The 16,114-nt window shown below is 43.6% G+C and overlaps 2 protein-coding genes across 5 annotated transcripts in view; one reads left to right on the forward strand and one right to left on the reverse strand.

Moving 5' to 3' along the window:
• Positions 1 to 319: 319 nt before the first annotated feature.
• On the reverse strand, positions 320 to 1,309 carry AHSP (alpha hemoglobin stabilizing protein). Of its 4 annotated transcripts, none has more exons than XM_069085427.1 (3): positions 1,170 to 1,309; positions 880 to 958; positions 320 to 686 (listed from the first exon to the last, which is right to left on the reverse strand). In XM_069085427.1, the coding sequence occupies exons 2-3, from the start codon at positions 952 to 954 to the stop codon at positions 483 to 485; spliced, it is 279 nt and encodes a 92-aa protein (XP_068941528.1). In that variant the 5' UTR covers positions 955 to 958; positions 1,170 to 1,309; the 3' UTR covers positions 320 to 482. The 4 variants fall into 4 exon arrangements, with proteins under 4 accessions (XP_068941528.1, XP_068941529.1, XP_068941527.1 ...); XM_069085428.1 differs by having other exon boundaries at positions 880 to 961; positions 1,170 to 1,294; XM_069085426.1 differs by having other exon boundaries at positions 1,035 to 1,175.
• Positions 1,310 to 7,404: 6,095 nt separating this feature from the next.
• RUSF1 (RUS family member 1) overlaps positions 7,405 to 16,114 on the forward strand; it is a 12,165-nt gene continuing 3,455 nt past the window's right edge. The window contains 10 exon segments of the mRNA XM_069085212.1: positions 7,405 to 9,414; positions 9,801 to 9,878; positions 10,241 to 10,355; positions 11,362 to 11,407; positions 12,254 to 12,286; positions 12,388 to 12,493; positions 14,473 to 14,574; positions 15,390 to 15,460; positions 15,554 to 15,738; positions 15,986 to 16,043. Of these exon segments, the coding sequence (XP_068941313.1) occupies positions 9,268 to 9,414; positions 9,801 to 9,878; positions 10,241 to 10,355; positions 11,362 to 11,407; positions 12,254 to 12,286; positions 12,388 to 12,493; positions 14,473 to 14,574; positions 15,390 to 15,460; positions 15,554 to 15,738; positions 15,986 to 16,043 (941 nt within the window). The 5' untranslated portion in view covers positions 7,405 to 9,267.

Here is a 16,114-nt window from a genome sequence, read left to right on the forward strand (position 1 = left end):
GGTAGAAACCAGGAGAAGAAAACCCCAAGATCTGAACCAGAGAATCTAACAGAAGAAAAAGGGAAAGAATGGACCTCCAGGTTCTGTTCTGGGGAAGTCTAGGTGAGGGGAGCAATGGGAAAAGAGGGAAGACTGGAGAGTACTGAAGACATTATTCCATTTTGGGAAAAATTAATCCATGGAAGTCCATTAGACATCCCAGAAGACATAGGAATGAGACTAACCTTTGTACTTTCCTGTTCTCCTAATTCCCACCCATAGGTCTATGCTCTGAGCCTGGGTGAAAGGGGATGGACATGTTGAAAAAAGAATGCTAATGTTAGACTTTCCCATGTGTGTATTTATTGAGGTATAAATTTTAGGGTCAGGGGAAATCAAGGTACAACAGGGTTCCAGGGGAGAGGAAAAGATTAGCAGAGGGACTCAGCTTTGGGGATGTACTAACAGTGAAAGTCTAGTACCAGGGTGGGAGACATGGGAACTCAAAGGGCTTTTAGGAAGGCTCTGTACTTGTCCAGGAAGGGGTTGGAAGAAGTCTGAAGTTCCTCTTGCAGTTTTTGCAGCGCTCTCTCCTGTTCTTGTTGGTCCCCTGTCATCTTGTTAGAGAAGTGTGAAAGGTAGAACTTTATCCAGTCGTCCACGATGGTGATCATGTCTTCTTCAGGGATAATAGGTTTTGTGAAGATCTGGCAAGTGGAGAGAGAAGTTACTATTCAAATGTCTTGACCTCCAGGCATTCAACCTTCCTTCCCGTCAGTCACAGAATACCTTCCAGAATCTACATTTCCTATCCCCTGATTTTTCCATCAAACCCCCACCTTCCTTCCAAAAGTCAATGTGTCTTATATCCCCTGGTCCTTGAGACAGGATCCCTCTCACCTGCTGATCCAGCAATTTCCTAAACTCCTGCAATGCTGAGGAAATGACATCCTGATTTGACTGGAGAAGAGCCATCTCCCTGCTTAAAGAAAGAGGGTAAGCTCAGATAACTTTCCCCCTCGACCTCTGCTACCCACCCCTAACACCTCCAGTACCTTGTCTCTTCTTCAAACCCCATGCATTTATTTCCCTCCACCTCTCATCAATTCCTGGCAATTTCTCTCTAAGGTGAGCCTCTTCTCAGCTGTTAACTAGGGCTTCAGCTTTTGGCTCTTTTCTGGGAGTCTCACCTCGCCTTGTCCGGTTCAGTCTGTGTTTCTGAGCAACACTAGGAAGGGCAAAGAAAGAATTTGAAGGGAGGAGACATCCAAAGTGGGGTGGCACCCTGAATTCTACCTCTGAACCATAATGATAAGTGAGGAAAGGGAGGAGAGAAAGGGAGGGTCTTTCCTGAGCCAGGAGAGATAGAGAATTAATTGTACAGAAACAACTCAATGGGGAAGACAAGGCAACTAACTGGGTGAAACCAAGACAGACCCCTACCATCCTCCTCAAATGCAGCTGTTATTTTCTATATAATCTTTGCTTTCTCCCTTTCAATGATGACTCCTCTCTAAGAATTTGAGCATCTATACTTTCCCAAAGCCTAAGGGCTTATTTCCCCATACCCTTATGTAATCTCTCCAATGGCCCATTCTCCTTCTTAGCCTCTTGCTAACTTCTGGAGTAGATTCTTAAGAATATGCTCTGTATTCCAGGAATTCTGTTTTAGTCTGCCCATGTTAAGAAAACAGTAAAAGAAGAAGGAAATGCCTTGAGTTACAAATAGGATTTGTAACAATTCAGGATTCTGAATTCAGAGTTATAAGGGATCTCTGTGGTCATCTAATCCAACAACTGTCTCATTTTACAGCTGAGGAAACTGAAGCAAAGAGAGGTTATTTGGTCAGACAGGATTGTAAGAATTTGAACTCAGGTCCTTAGACTCCAAATGTAGAACTTTTCTGCTATACAACATTGACAATGTGAGAAGATGGGACAGGAACAAAGGGAGAGGGAGAGACACAGAGAGAGATGAAATTTTATTCTCTTCTGTCTTTGATCACTGCAGAACTGGCAACATCTTGGTATTCTATCCAAGTATTAATATTTCTCTCTCCAGTGCCAAAATCATTTTATTTAATATTCACCACCAGTACCAAGACTAATAATTCAGGGCAGAAAAGACCAGTGGCCAAGCATAATGCTGACACATTCATCATGGCAAGGAAAAAAGAGTCATTGCATGTGATTAATATTCTATTAATATTCTGCTCATTTAAATATTGGCTTTCTATGGTACCTTCCTGCAAAGAGTTCTCAATGGTTACAATAAATCTACTATGGTGGGGATCTGTACATCCTATAAGTATATTCCTATTACTGCTCATCAATAAGTTGCATTATGCTGAGATGGCAATCACTCAGACTTTGGTGCAAAAATAATGTTATCTATCCTTAATAACAACAAATAGACACTGAGGGTCTTTTGTGAGGAAATAATGAGCTAGACCCAGGGTAACAAAGACATGTTGAGTCCCTAGCCTCAAAGGTCCTCTTATCTCTAAGGTTCTTTCTTAGTCCAAAATCCTGTAGTATTAATCTACCTGGAAAAGCAGGGTCACAGGACTATAGATTTAGAGCTGGAAGTGGAGTTAGAGGACTTCCCCCATAATACAGATAAGGAAACTGAGGCCTAGACAAATTTGAACTCACTTTTGCAGGGCAATCCTTCTCTTCCTTAATCACTTTGCTACTGTATTCTCCATAACTCCCTTGATATTCTTTCTTACCACTCTTCAAGTTTTCCGTGGCATCTTTCTCCTGGTCTCAGTGGAAGACTTCCATTCAAAATAATTGAGGTCATTTTCCAAGAACTCCCTAATCTCTTCTGATTTCACATCACTCAGACATCTTTCATCACATTCTCCTTCATTTTTGTTTCCAGTGAAGAGATGGCTCTTTTCTTTGCCAAAGTTAACCCTTCTACATGGACTCGATCCTACCCCTTTCCATCTTCTCAAGCAGATTGTGCCCACTAACATATGCCCTCTATCTTTAATCTTCTATTTTTCCCCTATCTACTTGCTTCTTTGGTGCTTATAAACACGATCATGTTTCCCCATCCTTAAAAAAAAACCCACTCATGTGATCCAACCATCCAGGCTAGTTAACATTCTATATTTCCCCTCACTTTCTCAACAAAACATATTGAGAAAGGAGTCTATGCTTGCTGCTTTTACTTCTCTCACTCTTATCTAAACCCTCTGCCATTTGGTTTCCACATCATTCAAATGCAATTGCTCTTCCAAAGTTATGAATTATTCCTTAATTGTCAAATCTATTGTCCTTTTCTCAGTTCTTGTCCTTTCTGACCTCTCTATAGCATTTGACATTGTCGACTATTTTCTCCTACAAGCTCTACTAGTTCCTAATAGCTCCCTCCTCTCTGAGTTTTTGTTATACCCTTCTCTTGATTTCTTCTGAGGTGCTGTGCTCTATGAGCAAAGTGGAATTGAAATAGCTCAAAGGATACACGGGCCACACATATTTAGAGAATCGACCCCAAATGGTCACACAGACTATTTGTGCCCGACCTGTGGTAGAGCATTCCAAGCTAGTATTGGTCTGAACAGCCACAATCAGATACACTGAAACTTAACTCTAGCATAGTGATGTCATTTTGGTCTTCTAGAACAAAGGACAATAACCAACCAACTTATCTGACTACTTTCTCATTTTCCTTTGTCGAATTTTTATTCATGTCACACCCACTAACCAAAAAGTTGTCCTGGGCCTCATTTTTCCCCCCTCTATCCTTGGTGACCTCATTAGTTCCCATGAATTCAATTAACATCTTGTAATGCGAATGTAAATTTTAAAGATCTTCCCTGCCCCTAGGCTAAAGTGCACCAGAAGCCTGGGGAGGGAGGCTTGTTTTTCAGAAGATACTTTTTGATTGGCCAGTGGGTCAAAAAGGTTGTTACATTCTCTGAGCCAGGAGAAGGCTATATAAGCACTGATGTGTAGCTTTGTTTTGGGACTCACTTTGAGAAGTGTTCTGTGATTTGATCTGAATTCTGGGAAGCCGTTGTTGAGAGTCCCCCGGCTTTGAAAAACCCAGAATGTGGAAACCCAGATGTTGACTGGGTATGGATGTAATGGTTGGACAGTTTGGAAATCTGTCTACTTGATATTTCTGTCTTGATAATTATGCCTGTATACTTTGAGGTTCAGGGTGCTGACCTTTTCTCCTGAACAAGGTAAACGATATATGTCTGACTGATTAAAGTAAGCTTGTTAACCCATTTTGAGTTGCTTTCCTTTAACAAAGCAGATCCAAGAACCTGTATGGGCAGCAAACCCTGAGGACGCACTTGGGGTGCTTGCTGCTACACATCTCTATAAAGATGATTCCCAGATCTACTTTTCCAGCTCTAGTCTTTCTACTGAGCTCCAGTCCTGCATCACTAACTTCCTCTTTGGCATTTCATCCTGGATGATTATCTCAAAATCCACATGTACAAAATAATATTCATTATTTTCCTCCTTCAAACCTTTCCTTCTTCCAAACTTCCTTATTATTATAGGGAACGCCACCAAACTTTCAATCAGGTTACTGACCTCAGTGTCATCCTGAACTCCTTACTCTCTCTTACCCCATGTATCCAATCTATTGTGAAATCTTGTAGCTTCTACACCAACATCTCTCTTCCCTTTTCTCCATTCACACAGCAACCATCCAAGTTCAACTCTTCATCAATTAACTGGACTATTGCAATACCTTCTAATTGGTCTCCCTGCCTCAAGTCTCTCCATGCTCCAATCTTTCCTCCACAAAGTGATTTTCCTAAAGTACAAGTTTGATCATGTCACACACGTGCCTACCACTTACTAAACTCTAGTACAGGGGTGGGGAATCTGTGACCTCAAGGTCACATGTGGCCCTCTAGGTTCTCAAATGTGGTTCTTTGACTGAATCCAAACTTTACAGAACAGAACAAATTTGTTCTCTGTCACTTGAAGTTCTTTGCTCCCTAGTTTCTTCCTACCTTCTCAATATTTTTAGACTTTACTCTCTTCTGCCATAATCCCCAAAACTTGACTGAGTAGGCTGGAGCTAGGTTTTTCTTAGAGATGATTTCCACCTCTTGTCTTTTATATGAGCCACCAACTGATCTAAGGCCTTTGTCAACATGTCTCATCTGGCCCAGTGTAAATAAGGTGGATTTGAGTGTGTGTAGGTGGATTTTTGTTATTTCTTTTTAGGGTTGAGCTCCCAGGCTCCATGACCATAACAATGTCTAGTTCCCAGGTGCTAGATAATATTTCCCAGGTTCATGACTTGTAAACATCTCCATCACTGTGATTGTGCAGTGAATTATGGGGGGGGGTGATATAATGTAATACTTAATACACTTGCTAAAATTAACCTGTGAGGCTATTGCTGGCAATATGCTTTCTTTATTTGTTAATCTATAAAGCAAGTGGGTACTGGTCAGTAAATGGGGATTTATGATTTCGGTAATGCATAGAGGGATGCATGTACCTGCCTCAACAGGCAGTTGAGGCTTGGGAGATTTAGAGGAATGCACAAGCTGGAATGCTGTGCCTGTCTTGATTGACCCCATGGAGACATAAGTGTAACTGTCCACCTTTCTCACTGGCCCCTGCAAGAAGGGTGATTAGAGAATGCTATAAGAGTTGGTGCTCTCATTATCAGCAAACTCCCTTTGAGAAGAATAGATGAGAATAAAGTAAGTTTATTTAACCCCTTATTATGACTCTGTTCCTGTCTTCCTTTCTGTCTTGGATTAAGAGTGAACCTGTACTAGAACACCTGCTAGCAGCCCTCTCAAGTCACCTGACTCCTAGAGTAGCAGCTGTTACCTATGTGTTTACCTATGAAACACCCAGTCAATATTATGTCATCATTGTGCTGGTGTAAACCAATCCTCTCTGGGAAGGAGGCCTCTTTCAGGTCTCTGCTCACCCTAATGTGGCAGCATAAGGGAGATTTCAGGTAGGCCTGTGTGGAAGGATGATGAAGCTATACCGGATGCCTTCCCAGGTGTAAACAGACTTTTTCTTACTAGTCTCAGTCATAGGAATAGAGACACTAGCATTAATGAGGTCCATAACCCTACCTTACTCAGTCTAGGCCTAGGCTGCCTGGGTTTCCGGATCTGCAGTGATGAGGTCAGCTGTAGTGGTGGCTGTGATGACTTTGTTTAGCTCTGTACAGTCCACCATAAGCTTCCAGGTACCATTAGTCTTGCTCAAGAGATAGGGTAGGAGTAAGGAGTATTTGTATAATGAAGTACCATAGCTTCCTTCATCTCTATCACTAGAGAAGAAATATTTTTTATCCTTCCTAAGGATTTGATATTGGTTGGTGCTAACTAAATGGGAAACTCGAAGAGTTTCAATTTAGCCGTACTTACAGTACCATACATAGAAGTTGATGAAAGAGCCTGTACAAATATTTATTCCCAAGATACTCTTTCCTTCCATGGTTTATCTTTTGTAGCCTTCCCTGAATGATCCAAATGGACCTTTAGAGGATACTTTAGGCTTGAGTGTGGCTGAAAGTGTCCCGGTGCTGAATTTTCTTGTACAATCTTACAAGCACCATGATGGGCAGGCCCCATATTTTAGGAACCACACCCAAAGATCCCTCCAAGAGATAGTGTCCTTGCCCTCTGCCCACCTAGTAAGCTAGTGGGCTCTGTGACTCCTCTCTACATTCTCAGAATACCTGTTCCTATTAACAGCAGTATTTGCAAAATCATAGCTGTCTCAATATCTTGCTCAAATTTTATCAATTGATCAGCTTGCACCCAAGTAATTGTATGATTAGAGACCCATAGTTAAAGTCAGAATATATTCTGCTAAGCCTCCACCCACGGGTCAGAATCTAATTTTCCCAGAGGTGGATTAGTCATAGGGTATGGAAGGCCAAGGGGATTCCGGGTCAGTTAAGCAAGATGAAAAATTCCAGTCTACCAAACCCATTTCCTTTAGGAACTTCATCCTTTCCTTTGCAGATTCCCATCTGGAGGTGGCTGTGCTGAAGATTAATATTTATGGGACCAGGTGCAAATAAGTCCTCACTTTAGCCACTTAAAAAGGGACAAAGGGCATTCCCCATCTGGATGCTCTAATACATTTAGCTAATGACATAAAAGTACTCTAAGTACTCAGCTTGGCTCCATTAGACCACACCCTCAGGAGTCATCCCTCCAATGACCCATCAGGTCTCTGAATTTCTGAAACAACTTTGTTGCCTTTTAGGGAAAACTAATTCCTATCATTTTGGAGTGAGGGAACCCTGGTGCTTTCAGAGGGACTTTCCTTAAAACTGGGTCCATTTAGCTAAACAAGGGATAGAGGAAATTGCAAAAGGTAAAATAGATATTTTTTAATACATGAAATTTGAAAAATTCTGCACAAACAAAACTCATACCTATAGAATAAGAAAGCAAGTTTGGTATCCAAGATACATGCGTGTGCACACACGTGTATATGTGCAAAACCATGTCCATATATATAAGTAGATATGAACAGTTCTCAAAAGAATAGCAAGATATTCACAACCATATGAAAGAAACGCTCCAAAACACTAACAGTAAGAAAAATGCAAAACAACCTTGACTTTTTGAAATCTAGAAAATTGGCAAAGTTGACAAAAGATAGGAATGGTCCATGGTAGAGAGTTTATGGGAGATATATACTAGGCAAGCACAACATCACAGACAACTTATGGCCAGAGCACTGCATGCCAAAGGATTTTGGGCAGCCCAAGAAAAATGTAGAGGATGTAAACAGGCCTGCACAATTCAAGCTGCTTACTGCCTGAGTTCGGGTTGTAGTTGCCAAAGGATTGCCCAAGCAAGATATAGATTATGTAAAACTGGCCGGCACAACACCCTGCCTACTTTGGCAGGCTTCAAGAAGCTTTCCAGCTGTATGTTGTGCAGGCTTGATATACACACTAGTACATTGTTGATGGGAGTTGTGATTTAGTACAACCATTTTAGAAAACAATTTGGAATTATGTAAATAAAGTGACTGAAATGTCTATACTCTTCCCTTTGACCCAGAGATTTCACTTCTAGGTATATTCAATGAGGTCATTGATAAAAAGAAAGTCCCATAAATACCAAAATATAGTAGCATTTTTTGGGGGGTAGCAAAGAGCTAGAAACAAAGTAGATGTCCAGTAATTGGGAAATGACAATAAATGGTGGCATATGAACATTACTATGCTGTAAGAAATGATGAATGTGATGAAAACAGAAATATCTAAAGATATACATAACTGATGCAGAGGGAAGTCGAGTCAACAAAACAATATACATAGTTACTATAATAAGGTAAATGGAAAGAACCAGAAAACAATCAAAAAATAAATGTTGCAAAATTGCAAAGAACAAGCATGACCTTAAAAAAGAAATGTTGGGGCGGCCAGGTAGCACAGCGAGTAAGAGCACTGGCTCCAGTGTTGAGAAGACCTGGAGATCGAATCCCGGGCTCAGACACTTAGCACCCACCCAGAAAAACCTGGCCGTATAACCTTGAGCAAGTTACTTAACCCAGTGTCGGGATGACCTGGATCAAATCCGGGCTCAGATACTCAGCACCACACCCAGGAATAACTGGCCGTGTAACCTTGAGCAAGTTACTTAAACCCTATTGCTTTAAAAAAAAAAAAGAAAAAGAAAAAATGTGAGATCACCTCCCACTCTATCTATTATTGCAGAATTGGGAGGCACACAGGTGTGGAACATTGTATGCATTTTCAGATTTTTTTCGATGTATTAATCAGCTATATCTGATACAAGCGTATTAAAGGTTTGCAAATCCTCCTAAGAGCTGGGGGAGTGAGTGCTACTATTATCCGCCTTTTACAGGAGGGAGGAATCTGCCGGCGACCTTGAGGCTGAGGGGCAGAGAGCTTAGTAAGCGTCTGAGGTCGTATTAGAACTCCAGTTTTCCTTATTAGAGGTCCACCATCTAACTGCTCCCACCCTTTAACTCCTGGCCCCACAGGAGTCAGCGGGGGCCACGGCTCTGAATGGAATGGGGAGGCCGCAAAGACAAATTGAAAGAACACGCTGGTGTTCTACAAAGGAATCTCATGCTTCGCCTTTATGTACATTATGTCCTTCTGGAGCCGCCGTAGCTTCTATCTGTGGCTACCCTGGAGTTCTGAGGGTCCATGCCAGAATCACGCCGGCGCACTAGGCGGATGTACGGGGTTAGAGGTCATCGGTCCCCATAGCTCCTCCGGAACCATCTCCCTTTTGCCTCTGCTCCAGGCGGGAACTTAGACAAGAAGCACCCGAGATGTCGGGCAGCAAGGGGCCCGTGGTCTCGCAGTGCTGGGAACGCTTCGGCTCCAGGAGCCCCCGAAGCTGCACTGTAGCCCCCGACGGGAGCCTGAGCTGGGAGGCTGGGGGCGGGCCTGGGCAAGGCCTGCGAGCTGCTTTCACGGTGACGGATGGGGGAGAGATCCCCGGGAGGAGGAGAGTGTGAAGACCCCCCTTCCCCAGGAGGGAGTACAGAGAGACGCCTCCGGGAGGGGGAGTGTAGACATGCCCCCCTTCTAGGGAGGGGGTGTAGAAACCCCCACATAATGCAGAGAGAAGAAAGCATAGACTCCTCCCATCAGGGACGGGGTGGGCAGGGGGAGAGGCAGATCTAGAATAGAGAAAGGGAGGTAGAGATACCCCCCTACTCCCCTAAGCGAGGAAACATAGACTTTGGATCAGGAGGGGCACAAAGTCTCCCAAATAAAGCATCATGCGAGGGGTCGGTCCATTTCGGGGGAGAGAAGCAAGGCCCCCTAGAGCTCACCCCCCTTCTCTGGGCTCCCCCAGGCCGTGTTCCTGCCGCACGGCTTCCCGGACAGCGTCAGCCCCGACTACCTGCCGTACCAGCTGTGGGACACCGTGCAGGTTCTCGTGGGCCCCCCGGGGGGAGGGGGAGGCTGCTCTTTCTACAGGGAGGGATTGGGGCCCCCTTTGACCGGCTTGAATTCAGGTCTCTCCTTCTTTTTCCCAGTGTTCTTTCCATTCTTTACTTTGGGGCCTTATGACAGCACTGGCAGCTTGGTGTAGTGGAGGCAGCCCGGGCTGTAAGTCAGAAGACCTGTTCTAGTTCTAGGTTTGCTCTGGTTACTCCCGGACTCTAACCGGGCCTCTGTAAGGGGAGGGGCTTTGACTAAATGAGCTCTGAGGTCCATTTAAACATGTTATGACAAATTCCAAGCTGAGAGAACCATGACATTTCTCTTACCAGATATCCTTTCACCATCCAGGCTTTTGCCTCCAGCCTCACAGGCTCCTTGGCGACCCAAGCTGTCCTTCAGGGGGTTGGGGTGGGGGATGCAGCTGCTTCTGTCTCAGCTGCCACCATCACTTGGCTCTTAAAAGGTGAGCTATGATCCCTGTGCCAGCCCCAAAAGGCCTATATCTTTTCATCCCTTGTGTTCTCAAGTCATTGCTTCCTTTTCTCCTTGCCACCCCAAATACCTGCCATGCTTCCTTCTTCATTCAGCCTCTTTCCCCACCTGGCATTCTGTATTCTTGCCACTAAGAAAAGGAATCGAGCTCGTTCTACTATAAGTTTCCTCCCTGTAATCCATTCTGCACAGGTCTTTTAAGCTAGTCTTTCCAGTGTACAGTTTTGACCCTGTCATGCCCAGTCTTATTAAAAAACCTTCAGTATCTCCTCACTGCCCTCAAGGCATGAGTTCTTAACCTTTTTGTGTGTTAGGGAACCCTTTGGAAGTCTGGTGAAACTGTGGACCCCTTTTCAAAGTAATATTTTTAGATGCATAAATTCATAGAGCCCAGGTAATCTATGGCTCAAGACTTCCACACCCCCACCAATCTGGCTTTGCCATTCTGACTAATCCTATTCATTGCACCTATGTTCCAGCAATACTAGACATTGGTTCTCATTCCTTCCTTATACATTTTACTCCACCTGGAATTCAGTTCAGTATGTATTAATTACCTATAGTGTCCAAGGCGTTGTACTCAGTGCTAAAGGAGGGGCAAAGATAAATTAGAGTCCATAAGGAGTTTGCATACCTTCCACCACTGTTTCCACTTGTCAAAAATCCTTAAATGACCACCAGCCAGAAGTCATCCCTCCTTTTTCTGTATTCCCATAGCCTTGTTTGTACTACTCCTAAGGCATTTGTCACTTTTTACCTTTTATAATAGTTATTTGTAAGTTGCTTATCTCACCTGTTAGATGGTTTCATGAGAGCAGTTATCATGTTTTAATTATTTTTGTGTCTTCTCCCTTCCTCTCCTGCCCCCCCCCCAGCAGTTTATACATAGTAGATGAGAAACGATTACTTGCTGAATGAATGAACAAACATTGAATTCAGAGATCCATTGGCCTCACTTGCCCTCTCTTCTACTGTAGATGGAACTGGAATGCTGGGGCGAATTGGTTTTGCCTGGTTGATGGGGTAAGTGAGTTCATCTTTCTTTCAGATCAGGTCTGATTAAATCAAGAGCTTTCAAGAGGGTAATTATTCTGTCTTTTAACTCTGCATAGCCTTCAGTGATTTCTCAGGACTGGCCCTCACCCAAATTGTGAAGTTTGGTTTGGTAGCTTCCCATCTCCCTCATCCTCTTTTCAGTATTCCTTGCTATCAGTTGTAATATCAGTATCCCTCTTTCTACCTCTCTTTTCTTTCTTCTTTCTCTAAACCACTGAAATCCATTTTCAAAGTAATATTTTTAAATGCTTCTGTCTCAGCTGTCACCATCACTTGGCTCTTAAAAGGTGAGCTATGATCCCTATGCCAGCCCCAAAAGGCCTATATCTTTTCATCAATGTTAGAACCTGGAGATAGAGAACCTTAGAAGAGGAAACTGAACTCAGAGGGGCACTACCCCAAAGCCACATAAGTTAATGATAGAGCTAGGACTAGATGAGCAGTCCAGTACTCTCTCCACCACACTTGTATTGTCTTATGTTGTCTCATCTCTTGTTGGGGGAGAAAAGATACAATAATATCAAAAGCATTGAGGTATTAGGGACCAAATGTATTCCTTCTCCCAGTGCTGCTTGAATTTCAGAATAAAGAGCTTAGAGAAGGTAGTGCTTAAATCAGAGGAGTAGATTTCTAATGTTTGGGGTTTAGACATCAGTGATGAGTCAGATGAGAGATCTTTTTGGGAAGAGAGGGTCTTCCTAGGGTCCTTCACATCATATTATACGTTCTCCCTATATGTAAAGCTAGCTGCCACACTAGCCACAGTAGCTACTTCCTTCCCAGTTCCAATACAAGCTGACCTCTCTCCTACAGGAGCAGACTGGATTGTGAGGCCAAGAAATGGAGGTAATGAGGATGCAGTGGGGAGGCACAGAGCTGGTGGGGGTTGGAGGGCACAGGGTCAATCTTTGGTTAAGTAAATTCATGACCCCTAACTCTGACCTTAGGCTCTTCGCTGATGTTCTTAATGACGCAGCCATGTTCCTGGAGATTGTGGCCCCAGCATTCCCATCCTGCTTTACTCTCATTGTTTGTGTCAGCAGCTTGGCCAAGGTACTCATCTTGAGAAGAAATGGGGGGCTAATTAGTTGCTCATAGTTTATTATGGTATAGTCCTATGTTCCTTGGAAGATTAAGAAATATATAAGACATGAGCCCAGGAGGAGTCCAGCAGGAACAGTAAAACATAGGGGCTTGAAAGTTTAAGTAAAAATGACAGTGTACAATAAAAACCATACCCTGATGCCTCAGTGTGGTATCAAGGTGACTCAGAATTTTCCATATCAGTGCTAGGGAAGGAGACACTTTTGGCAGGGTCTGCCTCACTGGCTTCATACAGGGGCCTGACGATTAGGCGTTACCCAGGAACTGGTGTTGGTACATGCAGAAAGGCTTCCCAGCAAGAGGTTGGCCAACAAGTAGTGACTTTGGGCTTGGGATATGAAACCACACACTGAGGTGTGGTAGAGTTCTGCTCTGCCTTAGTGAAGGGAGTGCCTGTACCTCTGAATCTTGAAGTATTAAAATAAGAGAAACATGGTTCATAAGGATTATCAGAGTTCAGCACTGAGGCAGCATGGTGTATTTGAATAGTCAGACTGGGAGTCAGAAAACTTGGGTTTTAGTTCCATTTCTGCCACTGACTTTTTATGATTGGGCAAATCATATCACTAGTTTCATTGATTAAAATGAGGTGGTTGAACTACATGATCTCTGATTAGGCTCCAAAATTCTAGGATCCCTCTATGATTTATGATTTAAGAGAGCTGGAGTGAGCAGAGAAGACTTCATAAATAAAAGGTGAAATTTGAACTGGACTTTGAAAGATAGAGGGCGGATTTAACAAGGTAGAGAAGGTGGAAAAGAGTACTTTAGGGATCATGAAATCTGGAAAACAACATGTAGACAGAGGAGAGGCAGGAAAGCATAGCTGGTGTTAATTTTGTGGGTGAGGGAGGGGGTAAATAGGAAGGTTAAAGATCTGTGGAGCTTGCTCCCCACCCTTGGGGCTTCTACTTTGGGAAAAGGAGTCCTTGCCCCTTTAGGTTCTGAGAAGGAAGAGATTAGGACAAGAGCTGCTAGATCCAGAGGGGAAAAGGACCCACTGTATCTGATGGTGGAGGAAGATGACTATTTCATTCCTTCACTGAAGAGAAAATACCTCAGATTCCTGAAGTTGGGGCCCTTGAAATTCACTTGGAGGGCACTGGTCGCTGGGGACAGTGAATATTTAATAAATATTTATTAGTCTCCTATTAAGTGCAGGGACTGGGTTGGCATAGTGGAGAGTGTTGGACTTCCAGTCAGGAACATGTGGGTCCAAGTCTCAATTACTTGGTACTTGATCCAGAACAGGTCACTTAACTTCTGAATTTTAATTTCCTCATCTATAAAATGAAAGAGTTGGACTTGGTAATTTCTAAGGTCCTATCTCTCTCAGTCTGTAGTCCTGTAAGATACTGTGCTAAATACTGGGAATACAAATACAAAAATAAAATATTCCAGGCCTTCCAGGAGCTTACATTCTTTTTCTCTCTGGGATCACAGAAGTAGGATTGGTTTTTGTACTAAATTGCAGGTACTATGCTGGATCCTTTCAGGGTTTTAGACTTGTTTTCTCTTACTAATTTAGGGAGGAATTCAATATTTCTTCCAGTTTGCTGAAAATAGGGGCCATTTGATCTAAGGCACAGACAGCTAGGTGTTATAGTGAATAGAGTGCCAGGCCTGGAGTCAGGAAGACTCTTTCCTGAGTTCAAATCTGACCTCAGACACTTATTAGCTTTGTGACCCTGGGCAAGTCACTTCACCCTGTTTGCTTCTATTTCCTTATCTGTAAAATGAACTGGAGAAGGTAATGGAAACCCCTCCAGTATCTTTGCGAAGAAAACCTCAAATGGGGTCATGAAAAGTCAGACACGACTGAAAAACAACTGAACAGGATTTGATCTAAATGTATAACAGTCTTGAGAATGTGACATTGTTATGTCAGGTGCTGAGCCTTCCTTACTTCTGTCATATATCACTCTTAGTGCATTGTGGGAGTAGCAGGAGGAGCCACACGGGCAGCCCTGACCATGCACCAGGCCAGGAGAGACAACATGGCTGATGTTTCGGCCAAAGATGGAAGCCAGGTGAGAGACCCTTTGTCAAGGCAAAGGGTAGGCCTGGAGTTGAACCGGAATAGCAAGGGCTGGGTTGGGGAGCTGTGGGAAGATAACCTAGCCCTCCTTTTAGGAGGGGCAGAATTTAAGTAGATACCAGTGTCTGTGAGTAGGTCTGATAATCTTATCTAGACATAGCCAAATGTGATGGTTCCTTTCACAGACTGAGAGGAACCACCTAGCAGATTAACAGCTTGTCCTCCCCAACATTTTCCCGTGTGAGGATAGCTGGAAGGTAGAGGAGAAGGATAGAAAATGTCGGGACTAAACCTGGAAATGTAGGGTTGGGAGTCCCTTCTCCCCAGTGTTAGCTGAGTTTGTGGATAAACTGAGAACTGATCCAGGTGTGAAGCTGCTCCAAGCAATACTCTTGTAGCAGTCTGAGGGCAGACGAGCTTCATTTGGCACCCAAACAATTAAACTCCAGTAAACACTTCCTTGTTGCACTTTTTTTGGGTTTGAGTTACCTTAGCTTACGATTTTATGAAAAATTTATCACCCTTTTTAGATTGGAATTGATCTGGAAGGAATCTTCAGGAGGCACATTTAAATGGGTAATAGAGCTGGGAAGGCAACTTATGGCTAGATTTTTAAAGACCCTTGAATTGCAGGTTAAGAAATTTGGACTATATTCTATAGGAAATGGAGAACCACAGGGAGCTTCTTGAATGAAGGAATGACATGGTGAAAGCTGTGCTTTAGACAGATTAATCTGGCAGTGTCTCCGTGATGTCAGACTTCCAATCTGACTTTTTTCCTTTCTGCCAACTTCTGTCCCAATGCAGGAGACTTTAGTAAACTTGGCAGGGTTGCTGGTCAGTCTTTTACTGCTTCCTCTACTCTCTGAACGCCCAAGGTGAGATTTTAGGGGAAGTCATGAGAAGGGGTTGTGAATTCCTTGTTTCATCTACCCTGCCTTCTACCTCTGATCTCATTCTCTTTTCTCTAGTCTCAGTCTTGCTGCCTTCTTTGCTTTCACCATCCTCCATCTATATGCCAACTTCCGAGCAGTTCGGGCTGTCATCATGGAAACGTTTAATGAAGCTCGACTTTACCTTGTCCTAAAGCACTTCATTCAGTGGGGAAAGATCTTAACACCTGCCTTAGCCAATCGTATGGAACCACTATGGACAGGTGACACTGCCCCTCTTCCTCAGTCTCCCACATACCCTAAACCAGGGGAGGGAAACCTGTGGCTTCAGGGTTACATGTGACCCTCTAGAGCCTCAGGTGTGGCCTTTTGACCATATCCAAACTTCACAAAACCAGTTTGGATTTAGTCAAAGGGCTGCACTTGAGGACCTAGATGACCACATAGGTTCCCCACCCCTGACCTCTAAACCTAGTTCTTGCTGAACACCCTGACCTTGGCTCCCCACAGGTTGCCACCCTGCCCTGTCTCTGTCCCTGGGGGTACCCCTACACAGCCTGGTCTCCAGGTGAGTGACACCCTTCTCTCTCAATTTCTCTCTCTCTCTCTCTCTCTCTCTCTCTCTCTCTCTCTCTCTCT

This window comes from Petaurus breviceps, unplaced genomic scaffold, assembly GCF_028583685.1.
Source record: "Petaurus breviceps papuanus isolate PSGF00001 unplaced genomic scaffold, PetGlider_PUasm1.0 175, whole genome shotgun sequence".
In the NCBI taxonomy this organism is placed as follows: domain Eukaryota; kingdom Metazoa; phylum Chordata; class Mammalia; order Diprotodontia; family Petauridae; genus Petaurus; species Petaurus breviceps.